Source organism: Heloderma suspectum, chromosome 4 (genome assembly GCF_057233095.1).
Source record: "Heloderma suspectum isolate Gila_16-S chromosome 4, 16-S_ref, whole genome shotgun sequence".
NCBI lineage: Eukaryota > Metazoa > Chordata > Lepidosauria > Squamata > Helodermatidae > Heloderma > Heloderma suspectum.
The window spans coordinates 312,839,960-312,857,905 of record NC_139461.1 but is presented as its reverse complement, the minus strand read 5'-3'; the positions used below and the strand labels follow the sequence as shown (position 1 = coordinate 312,857,905).

At 49.1% G+C, this 17,946-nt stretch overlaps 1 protein-coding gene across 1 annotated transcript in view; it reads right to left on the bottom strand.

Annotated features, from left to right (window-relative positions):
* Positions 1 to 1,399: 1,399 nt before the first annotated feature.
* LOC146349070 (BPI fold-containing family B member 4-like) overlaps positions 1,400 to 17,946 on the bottom strand; it is a 35,384-nt gene continuing 18,837 nt past the window's right edge. Inside the window, exons 7-16 of the mRNA XM_084854857.1 lie at positions 15,265 to 15,356; positions 14,912 to 15,091; positions 14,117 to 14,170; positions 5,135 to 5,155; positions 4,870 to 5,016; positions 4,650 to 4,717; positions 3,463 to 3,505; positions 3,292 to 3,355; positions 2,420 to 2,496; positions 1,400 to 1,423 (exon numbers count right to left, since the gene is read on the bottom strand). Of these exons, the coding sequence (XP_084710983.1) occupies positions 1,400 to 1,423; positions 2,420 to 2,496; positions 3,292 to 3,355; positions 3,463 to 3,505; positions 4,650 to 4,717; positions 4,870 to 5,016; positions 5,135 to 5,155; positions 14,117 to 14,170; positions 14,912 to 15,091; positions 15,265 to 15,356 (770 nt within the window). The remainder of the gene's footprint in view (positions 1,424 to 2,419; positions 2,497 to 3,291; positions 3,356 to 3,462; positions 3,506 to 4,649; positions 4,718 to 4,869; positions 5,017 to 5,134; positions 5,156 to 14,116; positions 14,171 to 14,911; positions 15,092 to 15,264; positions 15,357 to 17,946) is intronic.

Sequence of the window (17,946 nt, the reverse complement as noted above, 5' to 3'; positions counted from 1 at the left end):
GGGGCGCACTGCTTTGTTGGCACAATTGGGACTTCCACCAATCAGTAATCGGATGTGCAATCCCCAAACCAATTTTGTGTCAACACTGTCATTGTTAACAGTTAGGGATGGGTGAGATGCTCCCCTCCCCTATCAGGCTCAGTTCAGAAGGAGCTCATCACAAGCAAGCAAATCATGTTGTGATCTGGATTAGGCTCAAATGAGCTCCTTAAGCTGGGGCTCCTGTGGAGCTAAGGCCCTATTCTACCCCAAAGTTGTCATCAGGAACACGAAGATCCTGGAAGGCCCCCTCTCCAAACCTTCCCATAAATCCCCCACTCCTCCTCTTCCCCACCCCCTTAATTTTAACACTGGGGAAACTTTAAATCAGGCAAGAAAATACAGCGGGGGAAGAGAGACTCTACAAAAACAAGCCTTAGCAATATGGTGAAGAACCAGTGAACTTCCAGATGTTCAGCTACAAGTCCCATCATCCTTGATTATTGGCCATGTTGATGGGGCTGATGGGAGCTGAAGTCCAGCAACATCAAGGGGGGTACATTTTCCCCACCCCTGATCTGCACAATGTTTTGTTTAGAAAAGCTCCCAGACATGTCTTCAACCATTCTCCAAGACGACAACATTCCCTTTTCCCCGGGGCTGGGAAGCATCATTTTGGTTGCTCTCCATGTGTCCCTGGAGCCTAAAAAAGTACCCTTTGGAGGTACATTTTGGAAGGTTAATGCCGTCTTTCCTTATATTTAACGAATTACCTTCTAAGTAGAAGGAGTTACAAAATTAGGCACACTAGAGGCACAATCCTATGCATGTTTGGACGGGAAAAGGCCTACAACACCCATGCTCCAGCCTAGACTGTGCTAAGAGTCATTTGTCTGCTAACTATGCATAGGATTGGGCCCTTAGGGTGTTGCTGGATGAGGCATTTATTGTGCAATTGCACTGCAACATTCAGAGAATGGTTGGGGAATCCAGAGGTCTTCAGTTTGCAGCCCTCCTTTATTTCCCCCCCCCAAAAAAAAAGATCAGTTAAGCAAGACAAGACAGAATAGCTTCACAGTGCCTTTGACTGGTAGCTCTACGAGCCTTACATATGAAAGCATCTCAAGCTCATGGCTTGCCGAAGGCTCACGTGTGCCTAGTTCCAGATTGGGAAACATTCGGGATGTTCATTACAGCTGAACTTCACATGGGAAGGAAGCCGCTGGAATCAACTTCGAGCAATGAGGGAGGGAGGTCGTTCAGGGGCTTCTTCGTCATTCATTCATTTCATGCATTTCTTACATTTCTATTCCGCCCAATAGGAAAAGCTCAGCGGGTGGCATGCAAAGATGAATTCTTCCTGGCCGGCCTCTCTTTCCCTCTTGCTCTGGAGACTTCTGTGCATGAGAGATCCTCTGGCTCAGGCACAGAGCACGAGGACACCCTAAGCAAGGAGAGAAAGGGGGCGGTTTGTTCTAAGCATTCTGCTTCAGCACATCCCACCCCAGGGAGATTCCCCGTAACATGTTGCATACAACGTTTGTCCTCCTTTGCCCTGCCTGCCTGCGAGGACGGCTGGGCTGCAGCCAGAGGCCTGTGCTCCCCATTTGACTCCTCTCTGCAGGTGACATTCCTCCTGGTAACAGTAGACACGAGGAAACCAGGCCCTGGTGCTGAGAAGTCCGAAGGCTCCCCTGGAGCCAGGCAGAGAAAGCTGGGACGGGCCCTCGAGCTGCTGGACGGCCTGTCTGGGCAGCTTCTCTGCACTCCTTCCACGTGTCCTTGGCGGAGAGGGCTGCCTCAGGAGGCTTCCCTGGATGCTGAGAAGGGCTGGAGCAGGGACCATGAACTGCTAGGGCAGTGGAGGGTCAGCAGGGACATACAGGACAGCCCACTCCAGCTTCCTCTGCCCGTCTCCGGGAAATCGTCAGAATTCTCAGCCGTCAGAGCCTGGCTGAAATGCGGCTCCTATCGACATGATGAGCGTAATGCGAAGGCAGTGGAGGTGAACAGTGGGCGAGGAGTGGGAGAGAGCAGCCGCTGCGGGTTCTACTCCGACTAGGTCAGGCCGGCTTCCTGTTCTTCTTCCTCTTCCCCTCCCTCTCCTCCCTCATTTCCCCACTTCCCCCTGCTTTGCCTCGCCTTCTCCAGTCATCTCTCCCTCTCTCCTCTGCTGCACACTTCGTCCACAACAGGATTCGTAAGTGCACTCTCGACTGTTCTCACAAGCTGAAAACTGGGAAGGGCGGAAGGAAGAGGAAAGGGCAAAGGGGAAGGAAAGGGGCAGAGCCGACGTCCAGGTTGCACCCTGGCAACGCGATTTGCTTGCATTGCCTCACGCTGAGCCAGTGAGTTTGTGTCTTTCTTGTTGCCATTCTGCCAAGTCAAGGGGAGAGAGAAGGGACTTGGCCAAGCATGGTTTACACCGCTTATATCTTACCTGGACAATCTGTATATTGACATTAACCAGCTCAGTGCCTGGGATGGAAGGCATTGGGATTCCGTCACGAAGGGGCCCTAGAAAAACAAATCCAATGGTTTTGGTCCTGGTCCAGTTGACCAGGCCACAGTGACGACAACACTTCCCACACTCCTTGGTTGTTTGTCTGGAACAGAAGCAGGCAGAAGGGAGATCACCAGACGTTTTGGGTTTCAACTCCCGGAAGCACAGGCCAGCATGGCCACTGCTCAGGAATGCTGGGAGTTGAAGTCCAAAATATCTGGAGATCGACTTTCTACTCAAGTCTGGTTTAGACTATCAGACTAATCTCCATGGTAGTTTACAACTGCATAAAACAGCAGAAACATAAGATGAATTTAGTCTAATCATAACAAACAGAAGTGCATACTGATAAAGCATCCACCTACAACTTTTAAATGTCTGCATGAGCAAAAGGGCTTTTCTCTGGTACCTCTGATAGTAAAGCTGTAGCAAGTTGCACATCCTTGGGGAAGAGTCTTTCATAACTGGTGTGCCAGAACCTTTTCCCTTGCTGACCTCTGCCTCCTCCCCTCTAATGAGGGAGGCACACAGACAACGGCATCCAAAGAGGACCCTAAAGTGCAGGCCTGAACCAGGGTCCATCTAGTCCAGCATCCTGCCTCCAGGAAGCCCAGGACCAGGGCAATTCCCACTGCCCTCTCCTCTCCTCCTGCCCTCTCTTCTGCTCTTGCCACGCAGCCACTGGCACCCAGCGGAAGACAGCCTCTGAACCTGGAGGGATCTCCAACCACCCTCTGAACATGGAGATCCCTTTCAAGCTGAGCCCTTCATCTTGAGGATTTAGTCGAACCTTCTGCCTGGTCTCTCACCATTGAGAAGAGGCAAAATGATTTCTCCCAGCAGGCTACTGAAGTGGGGCTTAAGACCGGCCACCTGAAAGAGAAGGAGGAGATGAAGGGAGGATATCAGTGAGCCAAAGCCATCACTCTCAACTAAGAGTCCTTGAGAGGAAAATGATGCCACGGGAAAGATCAGCTTACCTGAGAGATGCCAACACCTGAAGATACCAGCTGCAGATCATGGCTGAGGGGCAGGAAAAGAGGAGATGGTCAGAAATCAACGTGTGGAAAGTGGTCTCCTTCTGGTGGGTAAAATGGGCAAGCAGATGGTTTTATGATGGCAATGTACATTTACACAACAGGAATTCCCCCTCACACTGGAAAGACTCCCCACATGATTCAGAATGCCATAGGGAATACTGGGGGGGGGGGCAGCGTACTCCAAATCATGTCATCAGTAGCATGACAGAGCCCTCCCTCTTCCCAGTCCAAAATGTGACCGGTGGAAGCTGTTCAGGAAAATGGTACTGAACTTAGGCAGGCGATAATCTTGCCCACTTTGGTTGCTTAAATATCGTGTTACTAGCCCTCATTAGTGTTAAGAGTCTTATTCATTCTCGTGCTTGCATAGTGTATCTTTCCCATCCTCTCCTCCTCCTTGAAGCCGCCACATCCCCCCAAATTCTCCTTGGGTCCCCCAACCCTCCAAATGGGGGAGTGGGGGCTGCCGGGGCAGGGCCGGCCCTCCCACGAGGCAGGGTGGATCCCCTCCTCAGGCAGCACGTTGGGAAGGGCCGTGGAGCGTGCACACACACCACCAGGAGGCCCCTGCATGCACGGCCACCACCACTGCCCTGGCCCTGCTCACCCACTGCAGCACACACCACAGCCTACGAGTGGCCAGCAGGGCTCCCTGGAGGAGCAGCTGCCCCCACCTCTCACTCTCAGGGCTCCACCAGAGCGGGAGATCTGGCAGGCAAGCTCATTGCCTTTGTCTGTCTCTGCTGATTACGTCCAGAACCAGGTCTGAGGCCCAACTAAACGTTCTTCTCGTCACGCATAGCATAGCTCCTCGCAGTAGCTTTTCTTACTCTTGTGAAAGCTTGTGCAGCCCTGATTCAGATCAGGACCATGGCAGCTTGGGGGAGAGATTAAATATTCCCCCTCCCAACTGGGGGGGAGCTGTTAAATAAGAAAAAGGTCTCCATTGGAGTCAATGGGGGCTTGCCCCTCTTTTTAACCCCCTCCCACAAAGGGTGGCATTATGGGAGGGACAGGTGTACTTAGAGAAGAGTAAGAAAAACTATCAAGCATGCATGACTGGGTGAAGGTGTAGCTTGGCCCAGAGACAGGGGGATATGGAGCAGAAAAAGCAGTGGATCACTTACCTGGTGATGGACAGGGTCAGGGAGAGCTTGCCACCAACCACAGAGAAGATGGTGGCCAGACTGAGGCTCTGCGAATGCACAGTTGAGAAAGCCAAATTGGTCACAAGGCAGATGGGATTGGTCAGATTTCCACGTCTCACTGAGACACCACCACCCAGAGCTGGTGAAACGCAGCCTGGTGCCAACCACAGAAGCATCTCTTTCAGCAGGTGGTACTTACATCTCCCATGACGAGTATCGAAGCAAGGGATCCATCTACATTCTGGGCGAACACCTCAATTTGCACAGTGAACTGCGCAACAGCATTGTCATTTGCAAAAATAAGCACTGGACCTTCCAAGGGGGAAAGTTTAAGGGAAAAGACATCCTGGAGAAATGACAGAATACAAAGGCAATAAACAATACCTTTGAAGGGGGAGGTGTCAAAATGTTTAAAACCCCAATGGATTAGCCAGCAATGAGGTCCCCAAGTGAGTATCACGTACCATTGACTTGATTCCAGAACCCTGAAAAGAAAAGATGGAATTCTCTCAGCCATGAGTCTTGGGGAGGTTTCTAGTTTCACTCCTCTCTCCTGCATGGAACCTCCATAGCAATCCAGAGTTGGGGTGAGCCTGGTTTGGTTTGGTTTGTTTTGGTTTGGGGGAAGGGGGGTTCACAGTAGATGGTACAAAGTTTTCTCCAAGAGAACACGGTTTTAAGGTGGCAGTTCCCCTTTTTAAAAAGTGGCAAATATTTCTGTCCTGTTCTCAAAGTCCTCTCCACAAACTAAAAGTGATCACCAAATTAATGAGTCTTTTTTGGCATGGGGAAAATGTTTTGCAGAAAGGAAGCAAGCCTGACTGCGAACAAGAGTGTACATTCTCTAAAAGTGATCACAAATTATAGAACTTACACTAGCGCTTTAAAAATGCTTTGCTCTTTGGGGAAAAAGTGCACAATTTTCATGCACTTCTTAAAAACCACATTTTTCCCATTCAAAATTTGCCCTTTTCACTTCCGAATGCAATCAAAAAGAGCGCAAAAGAATTCAGGAAACAAGGCGAGTCAGGCTTGAAAGTGGGGTTCAGGTGAATGTGAAAACTGCATGTTCACCCATTCCTAGTATTAATGACACCACTTTTTCCTTCCAGCAGAACTCCTTCACTTGCACAAAAAGCAGAAATTCGACAGAAAGTACTTTCCCACAGTATTGTCAAATAGCGATGGGTAGAACTCTGCCTGTTGCTATTCTGCCAGCTCTTAAAGGATACTTGCCATGAAAAAAGTTGGCAACCATGTTACAGGACTGAAGGAACAGGCCTGTGGAAGGACAGATGCTGAGCTGTCTCTTCAGCTTAAAGCAGCCCAGTGCCTAACTGGTGGCTTAGACCCTGAGAAACAAGTTCTCAGGTGGAAATCTGGCCTCTGTGATACGTGCCTGCATAGCCTCCCCAAACTGGTCTACTCTAACATGCTCTATGTAGGGCTGCCTCTGAAGACCACTTGGAAATGTCAGTTGATCCTCTATGGACCATAACATCTGAACTGACAGAATTGCCCGGTTCCCAATGTGTACCTGAGTGCAACTCAGTGGTGCTTTGAGGCTTTATAGCCCAAAACGGCCAGGATCCAAGTTCCTTTCTCCTATATAAGCCTCCCCAAATGCACCAGTTCTTGGAGGACTTGTTCTGTGTCCCTTATCTGCCTGAAGCTTGATTGACTGGAATGAGGTGAAGGGCCTTCACCTCCTTATGGCACTTCTCCTCCTTATCCAGGGATTTCCATCAGGCCAAATCTCTCTTTTTGTTGTTGCTATTGATTTGTCCCCCTTCATGGATCACTGCCTTGGTGTGGCGAAGGGGCTTGCGTAAGTCAGTGAAGCCATAAGCTATGCCATGCAGGGCCACCCAAGACAGATAGGTCATGGCAGAGAGTTCTGACAAAATGTGGTCCACTGGAGAAGGAAATGGCAATCCACTCCAGTATTCTTGCCAAGAAAACCCCATGGAAAGTATCACAAGGCTAAAAGATATGACGCCGGAAGATGAGACCCTCAGGTCGGAAGGTGTCCAATATACTACTGGGGAAGAGCAGAGGGAATTTCCAAGTAGCGCCGGAAAGAGTGAAGCGGCTGGGCCAAAGCTGAAAGGACACTCAGCTGTGGATGTGTCCAGTGGTGAAAAGAAAGTCCGATGCTGTAAAGAACAATATTGTTTAGGAACCTGCAATGTAAGATCAATGAATCAAGGTAAGCTGGAGGTGGTCAAACATGAGATGGCAAGACTGAACATCAACATCTTGGGCATCAGCGAACTAAAATGGACAAGCATGGGTGAATTGAATTCAGGTGACCATCATATCTACTACTGTGGGCAAGAATCCCTTAGACGAAATGGAGTAGCACTCATAGTCAACAAAAGGGTGGGAAAAGCAGTTCTGGGGTACAATCTTAAAAACGATAGAATGATCTCAGTACGAATCCAAGGCAAACCGTTCAACATCACAATAATTCAAGTCTATGCCCCAACCACTGATGCCGAAGAAGCTGAGATTGATCGGTTCTATGAAGACCTACAACACCTTCTAGAACTAACACCAAAAAAAGATGTCCTCTTCATCATAGGGGATTGGAATGCTAAAGTAGGAGGTCAAGAAATCACCGGGATAACAGGCAAGCATGGCCTTGGTGTACAAAATGAAGCAGGACAAAAGCTAATAGAGTTTTGCCAAGAGAACACGCTGATCATAGCAAACACTCTTTTCCAACAGCACAAGAGGCGACTCTACACATGGACATTACCAGATGGTCAATGTCGAAATCAGATTGCAGCCAAAGATGGAGAAGCTCCATACAGTCAGTAAAAACAAGACCTGGAGCTGACTGTGGCTCAGATCATGAGCTGCTTCTTGCAACATTTCGGCTTAAATTGAAGAACGTAGGGAAAACCACTAAACCATTCAGGTATGACCTAAATCATATCCCTGATGAATATACAGTGGAGGTGAGGAATAGATTTCAGGGATTAGACCTGATAGACAGAGTGCCTGAGGAACTATGGACGGAGGTCCGTAACATTGTTCAGGAGGCAGCAACGAAATCCGTCCCAAAGAAAAAGAAATGCAAGAAAGCCAAGTGGCTGTCTGATGAGGCTTTACAAGTAGCTCACGAAAGAAGGGAAGCGAAAAGCAAGGGAGAAAGGGGAAGATATACCCAACTGAATGCAGAGTTCCAGAGAATAGCAAGGAGAGACAAGAAGGCCTTCTTAAATGAACAATGCAAAGAAATCGAGGAAAACAACAGAATGGGAAAGACTAGAGATCTCTTCAAGAAAATCGGAGATATAAAGGGAACATTTTGTGCAAAGACGGGCATGATAAAGGACAAAGAAAGCAGGGAACTAACAGAAGCAGATGAGATTAAGAAGAGGTGGAAAGAATACACAGAAGAACTATACAGGAAAGATCTTAATATCCCTGATAGCCATGATAGTGCGGTCACTGAACTTGAGCCGGACATCCTCGAGAGTGAAGTCAAGTGGGCCTTAGGAAGCATTACTAACAACAAAGCTAGCGGAGATGACAGTCTTCCAGCTGAGCTATTTAAGATCCTAAAAGATGATGCTGTTAAAGTGCTGCACTCAATATGCCAACAAATTTGGAACACTCAACAGTGGCCACAAGACCGGAAAGGTCAGTTCATATTCCAATTCCAAAGAAGCTCATTTCACATGCCAGCAAGGTGATGCTCAAAATCCTACAAGCTAGGCTTCAGCAGTATGCGAACCGAGAACTACCGGAAGTACAAGCTGGGTTCCGAAGAAGCAGAGGAACTAGAGATCAAATTGCCAACTTTCACTGGATCATAGAGAAAGCAAGAGAATTCCAGAAAAACGTCTATTTCTGCTTCATTGACTATGCTAAAGCCTTTGTGTGGATCACAACAAACTGTGGCAAATTCTGAAAGAGATGGGGGTACCAGACCACCTTACCTTTCTCCTGAGAAACCTGTACAAGGGTCAAGAAGCAACAGTAAGAACCGGACATGGAACAACCGAGTGGTTCAAAATTGGGAAAGGAGTACGACAAGGCTGCATATTGTCGCCCTGCCTATTTAACTTATATGCAGAGTACATCATGAGAAACGCCAGGTTGGATGAATCACGGGTCGGAATTAAGATTGCCGGGAGAATTTTCAACAACCTCAGATACGCAGATGATACCACCCTAATGGCAGAAAGCAAAGAGGATCTCAAGAGCCTCTTGTTGAGGGTGAAAGAGGAGAGTGCCAAAGCTGGTTTGAAACTCAACATTAAAAAAACAAAGATCATGGCATCTGGCCCCATCACTTCCTGGCATATGGAAGGGGAAGAAATGGAAGCAGTGACAGATTTTATTTTCTTGGGCTCCAAGATCACCGCAGACAGTGACTGCAGCCATGAAATTAAAAGACGCTTGCTCCTTGGGAGGAAAGCTATGGCAAACCTAGACAGCATATTAAGAAGCAGAGACATCACCTTGTCGACAAAGGTCCGCATAATCAAAGCTATGGTTTTCCCAGTAGCAATGTATGGCTGTGAGAGCTGGACTATAAGGAAGGCTGAGCACTGAAGAATTGATGCCTTCGAACTGTGGTGCTGGAGAAGACGCTTATGAATCCCCTGGACTGCAAGGAGGTCAAATCAGTCCATCCTAAAGGAAATCAACCCTGAGTGCTCATTGCAAGGACAGATACTGAAGCTGAAGCTCCAATATTTTGGCCACCTAATGCGAAGAGAAAACTCCCTGGAAAAGACCCTGATGCTGGGAAAGACTGAAGGCAAAAGGAGAAGGGGATGGCAGAGGATGAGATGGCTAGATAGCATCACCGATGCAGTGAATATGGACTTGTCTTGAGCACACTCCGGGAGAGAGTGCAGGACAGGAAGGCGTGGCATGCTATGGTCCATGGGGTCACGAAGAGTTGGACACGACTGAACAACAACAATTGATTTGTCAGGCATTGAGGGGAAATGGACCAGAATCAAGAAATAGATCTGTCACTCTCATGAATTATGAGATTAGATCAAGGTGGTTTAATAAATTATTCTTGGAGTTTTTCTTTCTCTATTTGTTTACAATATTTATATACCACCTCACATCAAAAGATTTCAGACTGGCGAACAACAAAGATAAAAGAATAAAACATCGTATTAAAACAGTTATAACATTGTAAAAGGAACAAATCCTGAACATAATAAACCATGGCTGTCACTCAAGGGAGAGTCTCTCGAAAGAAAAATGTCTTTAGAAGGCACCGAAAGAAACACAATGTTGGTGCCTGCCTGACCTCCAAAGGCAGGGAATTCCACAAGAAGAGGGCCACCACACTGAGGGCTCTTCTCCTGGTGGACTCTCCCTAAGCCACGGGACCATGTGGAACCACCATGGACATGCCCTCTGATGACGTCAGTAACATGGCAGGTTGGTGAAGGAGAAGGCGCTCTCTCGGGTATCCTGGTCCCAAGTTGTTTAAGGCTTTGGCCCTAGTACCAATACCTTAATCCTGGCCTGGTATCGTGAAGGCAGCCAGTGCAGTTCCCTCAGCAAAGGAGTTGCATAAAAAGGGGCAGCTCCCGACAACAGCTGAGCTGCTACATTCTGCACTAGCTCCAGCTTCCGGACCAGCCTTAAGGGCAGCCCCACATAGCGTATGTTGCAGTGATCCAGTCTTGAGGTAATTGATGCCTGTTCCACCATGGCCAAGCTGTCCAGGAGAGGCCATAGCTGTGGAAGCAGCCAAACTGGGTAAAAGGCACTCCGAGCTGCTGCAGCCCCTTGGGCCTCCAGAGACAGTGATGGATCCAGCAGTGCCCCCAGACTATGGGCCTGATTGTTCAGAGGGAGCGCAACCCCATCCAGGACAGGCAATGCGCCTATCTCCCGTCCTTGGGAGCCACTCACCCACAGGGCTGCTGTCTTCCCAGGATTCAGCTTCAGTTTATTGGCCCTCATCCAGACCATTACTGAGTCTAGGCACTGATCCAGAACTTGCACAGCCTCTCCTGATTCAGATGTCACAGGCAGATAGAGCTGCGTGTCATCAGCATACTGATGGCATTTAGCTCCAAATCTCCTAATGACCGCTCCCAGGAGCTTAATATATATGTTAAACAACATTGGGGACAAGATGCTGCCCTGTGGAACCCTGAAGCTCAATTGCCGAGGGGCCAAGGAATAGTCACCCAATGCTACTCTTTGAAATCAGCCCCGTAGGTTGGACCAGAACCACTGTAACATGGTGCCTCCGATACCCATCCTATGGAGTCAATCCAGGAGGATACCATGGTTGATGGTATCAAAAGCCGATGAGAGGTCAAGCAGAATTCAGTCCCATCACCAGATTGAAACCCAGACTGGAATGGGTCTAGATAATCGGTATCTTCCTAGAGCTTCCGCAGTTCCTCCGTCACAACCCCCTCAAGTACCTTACCAAAGAAAGGGGTATGTGAGACTGGGCGGTGGTTGTCTAATACCGTTGGGTCCAGAGTGGGCTTCTTCAGGAGTGGATGCACTACTGCCCCCTTAAGGAAAGTAGGGACCACCCCTTCCCACAGGGAAGCATTTATCAGTCCCTGAACCCACCCAGTCATACCCCCTCGGCTAGCTTTTATCAGCCAAGAGGGGCAGGGATCGAGAGGGCACGTGGTTGGTCACATTGCTGCAAGAACCTTGTCCACACCATCAAGAAACAGTAACTGGAACTGATCCCACAAAACTGGGCAGATGGTGGCATTGGACTCCTCAACTGGAACTATGCTACCAACAGCATCAAGTTTGCTGTGGAGACAAGAAATGTTGTCAAGGTGTGATGCAAAAAAGTTTCAGCGGGTTCTCAGTGGGGTCAGGGTCCCATTTGCTGGGGAGCATGTTAACAGCATATAAGTTAACTTATATGCAGAGTACATCATGAGAAATGCCGGGTTGGATGAATCAGAGGTCGGAATTAAGATTGCCGGGAGAATTATCAACAACCTCCGATATGCAGACGATACCACCCTAATGGCAGAAAGCGAAGAGGATCTCAAGAGCCTCTTGTTGAGGGTGAAAGAGGAGAGTGCAAAAGCTGGTTTGAAACTCAACATTAAAAAAACTAAGATCATGTCATCTGGCCCCATCACTTCCTGGCATATAGAAGGGGAAGAAATGGAAGCAGTGACAGATTTTACTTTCTTGGGCTCCAAGATCACCGCAGACGGTGACTGTAGCCATGAAATTAAAAGACGCTTGCTCCTTGGGAGGAAAGCTATGGCAAACCTAGACAGCATAGTAAGAAGCAGAGACATCACCTTGCCAACAAAGGTCCGTCTAATCAAAGCTATGGTTTTCCCAGTAGTAATGTATGGCTGTGAGAGCTGGACTATAAGGAAGGCTGAGCGCCGAAGAATCGATGCTTTCGAACTGTGGTGCTGGAGAAGACTCTTACGAGTCCCCTGGACTGCAAGGAGGTCAAATCAGTCCATCCTAAAGGAAATCAACCCTGAGTGCTCATTGGAAGGACAGATAATGAAGCTGAAGCTCCAATATTTTGGCCACCTAATGCGAAGAGAAAACTCCCTGGAAAAGACCCTGATGCTGGGAAAGACGGAAGGCAAAAGGAGAAGGGGACGGCAGAGGATGAGATGGCTAGATAGCATCATGGATGCAATGAATATGGACTTGAGCACGCTCCGGGAGAGAGCGCAGGACAGGAAGGCCTGGCGTGCTGTGGTCCATGGGGTCACGAAGAGTCGGACACGACTGAACGACTGAACAACAACAACAACAAATGTTAACAGCCCCCAGTATACCAAGGAGTAGAGCAGGCTCTACATCACTGGAGAGAGCACTCAGGTGCAATCAAGTCAATGGCCCTCCACATCTCACTGTTCCACATTGAGGCTAGGGCCTCGCTGGATCACCAGCTCTCTCCACTGGAGAATCCCCAAGAGCATTCAGAAATCCATTGGATTCCATCAGTCTCCTGGGGGAGATCACTCAAATGGGTCCCCCACCCCCACAGGAGGAAAATATGACCTTGAGTTCAAATCTCACTAAGAAATAGTCTGACCAGGACAATGAAGTTGCTTGGACACACAAACCCAATCTTCAGACTACCCAGCTCACAACTTGGAGCAAAAACCAAATCAAGGGTGTGCCCTGCTTTGTGACAAGCTGAGACAGCCCCATGGTTGTCATGGAGGCCTAGAAGTCCCGAGCTGGAGCTCCACAGACAGCCTCAGCACAGAAGGTGAAGTCACCCAGAACCACCGTCCTGGGTTCCTCCAACACCACTCACGAGACTGCCTCCGCCAGCCCAGTCAGGGAGGGTGCTGGGCAGCAGGGTAGGTGGTGCACCAGCAGCATCCCCAATCTGTCTCTATGGACCAGCACTAGGCACAGCCGCAAGGCCCACTTCAAGGTTTCCTGGTGGCAGAAATGGAGGTTCGATGAACCACAGTGACTCTGTCCCCACCCCCAGCCCTCCAACCTATCTTGGTGCTTCACCAAGTACCCAGGTGGGCAGAGTCAGGTCAACCCCACCTGTGTTATATAACAGCATTTGTGTATGTATAATATCATACAGTGTTGAATTTTTATTGTTGTTGATTTATTTATGATATGGTACAAGAAGCCCAGAGGAGAAAAGTCACAGGATATAAATCCCAACCACTAAATAATGGAACAATCATCATCAATCAGCATGAATAAGAGTTTCGCCAGGTCACAGAGCCATACATAATCAGCCTCATAACAGGGTCAGTTTATTACTGATTAGAGTTTGAAGCCAGGCTCCATCCTGCTCCAGTATCTTTTTTATGGCTCACCCCACTCCTTACAGTCACCCGATGCAGCCTGCAGATCACCCTGCACTCCCAAGGGCCACAAATCGCCTTTGAGAGCCAGTGTGGTGTAGTGGCAAGAGTGTTAGACTGGGAGCCGGTTCTAGTCCCCACTCGGCCATGGAAGCTCACTGGGTGACTTTGGGCCAGTCACACACTCTCAGCCCAACCTACCTCACAGGGTTGTTGTTGTGAGGATAAAATGGAGAGGAGGAGGATAATGTAAGCTGCCTTGGGTTCCTTGCAAGAGGAATAAAGGCGGGATATAAACGCAATGATAAATAAATAAATAATTTTGACAGCTGGTGGCTGTCAGCTACAGGAATTGGGGACATTCCCCCCTGCATGGCTGGGGGCTGAAGGAAACACCCTCACTGTCAGAAGGCAGACCACGAGAGATCGGAGGGGGGGGGGATGCTGCCGCTGGCAGGTGGTTGTGTTTAGGAGCTGATTCTGCATTTAACGAGCCCTGGCTAGCAGGCTGCCCCTTCCTCTGCCCCCTGCCCCAACTTGCATGTTTTTCTCCAGAACTGTCTCCTGGCATTGAAATGGACCCTGCTTTTCAAATGTCCTACCCTTAGAAGAGTCAGATGCATGCAAAGCTGTGTTCCTAAAGATGTCACTCACCCCAGATGGGATCAGAGCCAAAATAGCATCCCTCAGTCCAGCAGCTCCAGAGAACTGGGGTTGAGGGGGGAATAAAAAAAGAAAGAACATTAAATCTCATGGATCTAAAGAGCTCTTCCCTTGATATGTATCTTCTAGAGGAGCCTGCCCCACCCACTGTGGACATATTTACCACCACAAGGAGAACCATCACATGGGAGAACCAGAATGAGACCCAACAAACTGGAACCGTGAAAGATGAATCAGGAGAGGGGAACCCTCTAACAGGGAGGGGAAATGGAGACCAAAGCTGCAGGTTTACAATGTCCCTTGGAGCTCTGAGACTCTGTTCTTCTGACACTGATAATCTCCCTAGCTTTTCCCTGCTCCAAATGGTTCTGTTTGCTTTCAGAGGAACCACTGAAACTGCACAATTCACCCTCTCTCACCAAAGATCAGGCTTCACTCTCTAGCCCAGGGGTGGGGAATTAAAATTGGGTAGGGGCTGCTTGATCAGGCTTCACTCTCTAGCCCAGGGTGTGGAAGAAAGAATGGGAAGGGGCAGCACAACCCCCACCAGACCTCCACAGGCCAAATGAGGTCACAGAGTGGGGATAACAAGAGGAATCCTCTCCCTGGCTCCTCCCCAAGCCTCAGGTAGCCTCCAGGCTAGAGCCCAACAAGGGAATGGAAGAATCCACAGGCCACATGGGGAACCTCCACAGGCCAGATTGAGGCCATGGCCTCGAGGCTCCCCACCCCTGCTGTAGCCATTCTTCTCAGCTACCAGGCAACACAGCCCCAGACATGACTCACCATATCAGGGGAAAGACTCAACTCCTGAGGCTCTATATTGCCCACGACAGACACCACCATGCTCAGGAACTCTGGATGGAGACTCTGGCAGTAACTATAGTTCTGGATGGAAGGCAGGCTCATGGAGACAGCATCATCCAGGATGGAGATGACACCCTTTCCGACTACATCAAAATCACCCTGGAAAGAAAGAGCAAGTGGCCAATTCTTAGATCCTCACAGGGGGCCACCAGACACTTGTGCCTCCGATAATAGACTGTGCCAATGCAAATGCATGGAGAACACTGCCAGAGACACTCAGGCTAAAGGCCCAAGAGAACATCAGAGTTTTGTCATCTGCAGCTGATACTTACAGATATACTATATACAAGATGGGCATCAGTTAAATTGGGCAACACCGCCAGCTGGTACTTCAGGTTTCCATATGAGCCAAAGGGAAGATCCACTACATGGAAAAACAGGGGACCATCATGTCAAGGCCATTCCCAAGCCACCTTGTAAGTTCTACATCAGGGGTGTTGAACCTCTTTCAGCCCAACAACCAAAGCCAAAAGGGGGGCAAATATGCGGTGTATTTTAGCGTGAAGCTCTCACTGCCTGTATCTAAGCCCTGGGAGAAGCATTTCAACCTGTTGTATCGGGAAGAAACTACATAAAGGCCCGGAAGCCACCAAACCATATGTGGTCTTTCAAAATGGGGCAAGGAAAGGGGAAGAATGCGTGGACATTTGGGGAATTCCAGAAGGCTGGATTGGGACACTAGGTGGGCTGGATTTGGCCCCCACTCCTGAGGTTGCACAGGTGTCATGTTCCTGGGAATCCTGCCTCCAATGGAGTCATCCTCAGAGGAGGAGCTTGAACCTTCAGAACCAGGTAGCCCCAGGGAAGAGGTCACCTCAGAAGACCATCACAGTACCTAAGCTAGTTCAGGGCCACTGGGGTGAGTCCTTCACAACTGCATCCTTATGAGGCAGAAACTGGGGAGAGGTAACGAGCGGGGTACCATAGGGCTCAGTCCTGGGCCCAGTGCTCTTCAACATTTTTATTAATGACCTGAAGGAGGAGGTGCAGGGAATGCTGATAAAATTTGCATATGACACAAAATTGGGCGGGATATCTAATACTTTGGAAGACAGAAACAAAATTCAAAGTGATCTTGATAGACTGAGTGCTGGGCTGAAAACAACAGAATGACATTTAATAGGGATAAATGCCAAGTTCTGCACCTAGGAAAAAGAAACCAAATGCACAGTTACAAGATGGGGGATACGTGGCTCAACAACACTACAAGCGAGATGGATCTTGGAATTGCTGTAGATCACAAGCTGAATATGAGCCAACAATGTGATGTGGCTGCAAAAAAGGCAAATGCTCTTTTGGGCTGCATTCATAGAAGCATCGCTTCCAAATCCCGGGAAGTACTAGTTCCCTTCTACTCAACACTCGTTAGGCCTCATCTGGAGTACTATGTCCAGTTCTGGGCACCACATTTTAAGAAGGATGCAGACAAACTGGAGAGGGTTCAGAGGAGGGCAACAAAGATGATCAGGGGACTAGAAACAAAGCCCTATGAAGAGAGACTGAAAGAACTGGGCATGTTTCACCTTGAGAAGACTGGGGGGAGATATGATAGCACTCTTCAAGTACTTGAAAGGCTGTCACAGAGAGGAAGGCCAGGATCTCTTCTCCATCATCCCAGAGTGCAGGACACGGAATAATTGGATCAAGTGACAGGAAGCCAGATTCCGGCTGAACATCAGGAAAAACGTCCTGACTGTTAGAGCAATACGACAATGGACCCAATTCCCTCGGGAGGTGGTAGGCTCTCCCACACTGGAGGCGTTCAAGATGAGGCTGGACAGCCCTCTGTCAGGGATGCTCTGACCTGGATTCCTGCATTGAGCAGGGAGTTGGACTCGATGGCCTTGTAGGCCCCTTCCAACCCGACTATTCTGTGATTCTAAAAAGCCCAGCTTCTGAGCCAGAAGTGGATGCTGGACCACCAGCTAGCCCCTGAGAGTGGTGGTGACTTAAGATTCAAGGTAGGACAGTGACCAGGCAAAGGAGCGCCCACTGAAGAGGGCTCCTCCAGAGTAAAGGACTCCTCATGAGTAGGATGGAGGCCATCTTATGCAGCTGAGCCCTGAGTGGGGCTTTGGTAGCTCTGGCTCTATCTGTTCAGCTGGAATATGAGAGCTGATGGAAGCAACAGCTGAGTACGAGCTCCAGCACCTTGTACCCTTGCTCCGTGACTGAGACTTCAGGCTACTGACCTTTGGACTTCTACCTGACTCTGCTGCTTGGACTGCAAATGTAACCAACTGCTTCCTGAGTTTTGACCTTGGCTGTGCCTCAGAGCTCTCTCCTGGAACTCTCCCTTCTGTCTGGTAATACTGTGCCCTTGACCATTGCCTGTCTAGTGACTCCTCCTGCCGAGAACTGCTCTCTTGCTGGACTGAGACCTCTGTGTCTGACCTTTTGCCCGTTACCCACTTGCAGTGGAATTTCCCCCCTTACTTGGTTTGATGCTAAGTCTAATCCAGGCCAAACAGGCCATGTCCTACGCTGATTTCTTGGGTCTCTTGTGGGCCTCTCCACATGCAGTCTCTCCCCATTGGCTTTCACAGGGCTGCTGCTGCTGGTAATTAAGATGGAGACCATCCTCCAGAGCCCCATAATGTTGTCTCCTTCAGAATAAATGGGGGAAGCCCATTTCTGTAGGAGGCTCCCATCTGTGCCTTAAGAACCTGCATGCATGTTGTACAGCTGAGTGAACCACATGGCCATTACAACAGCGCAGCAGGACGCAAAGACGTCTGGAGTGGGAAGGGGGCATGCAAGGTCCATTGAAGGCCAGGGTCATATGGGTCAAGCAACGCAGGGCTGACACAGTCCATGAAAGCACGCACACTCTGGTAGTGCAGCAGCTCTGGAGTCACAGTTTGTAGGGAAATTGCTCGTAAAGGGGCCGGAATGTCTAGGAAATCTGTGCGGAATGTGTGGGCCCTCTAGATGTTTGGCACTCTGGAATGTGT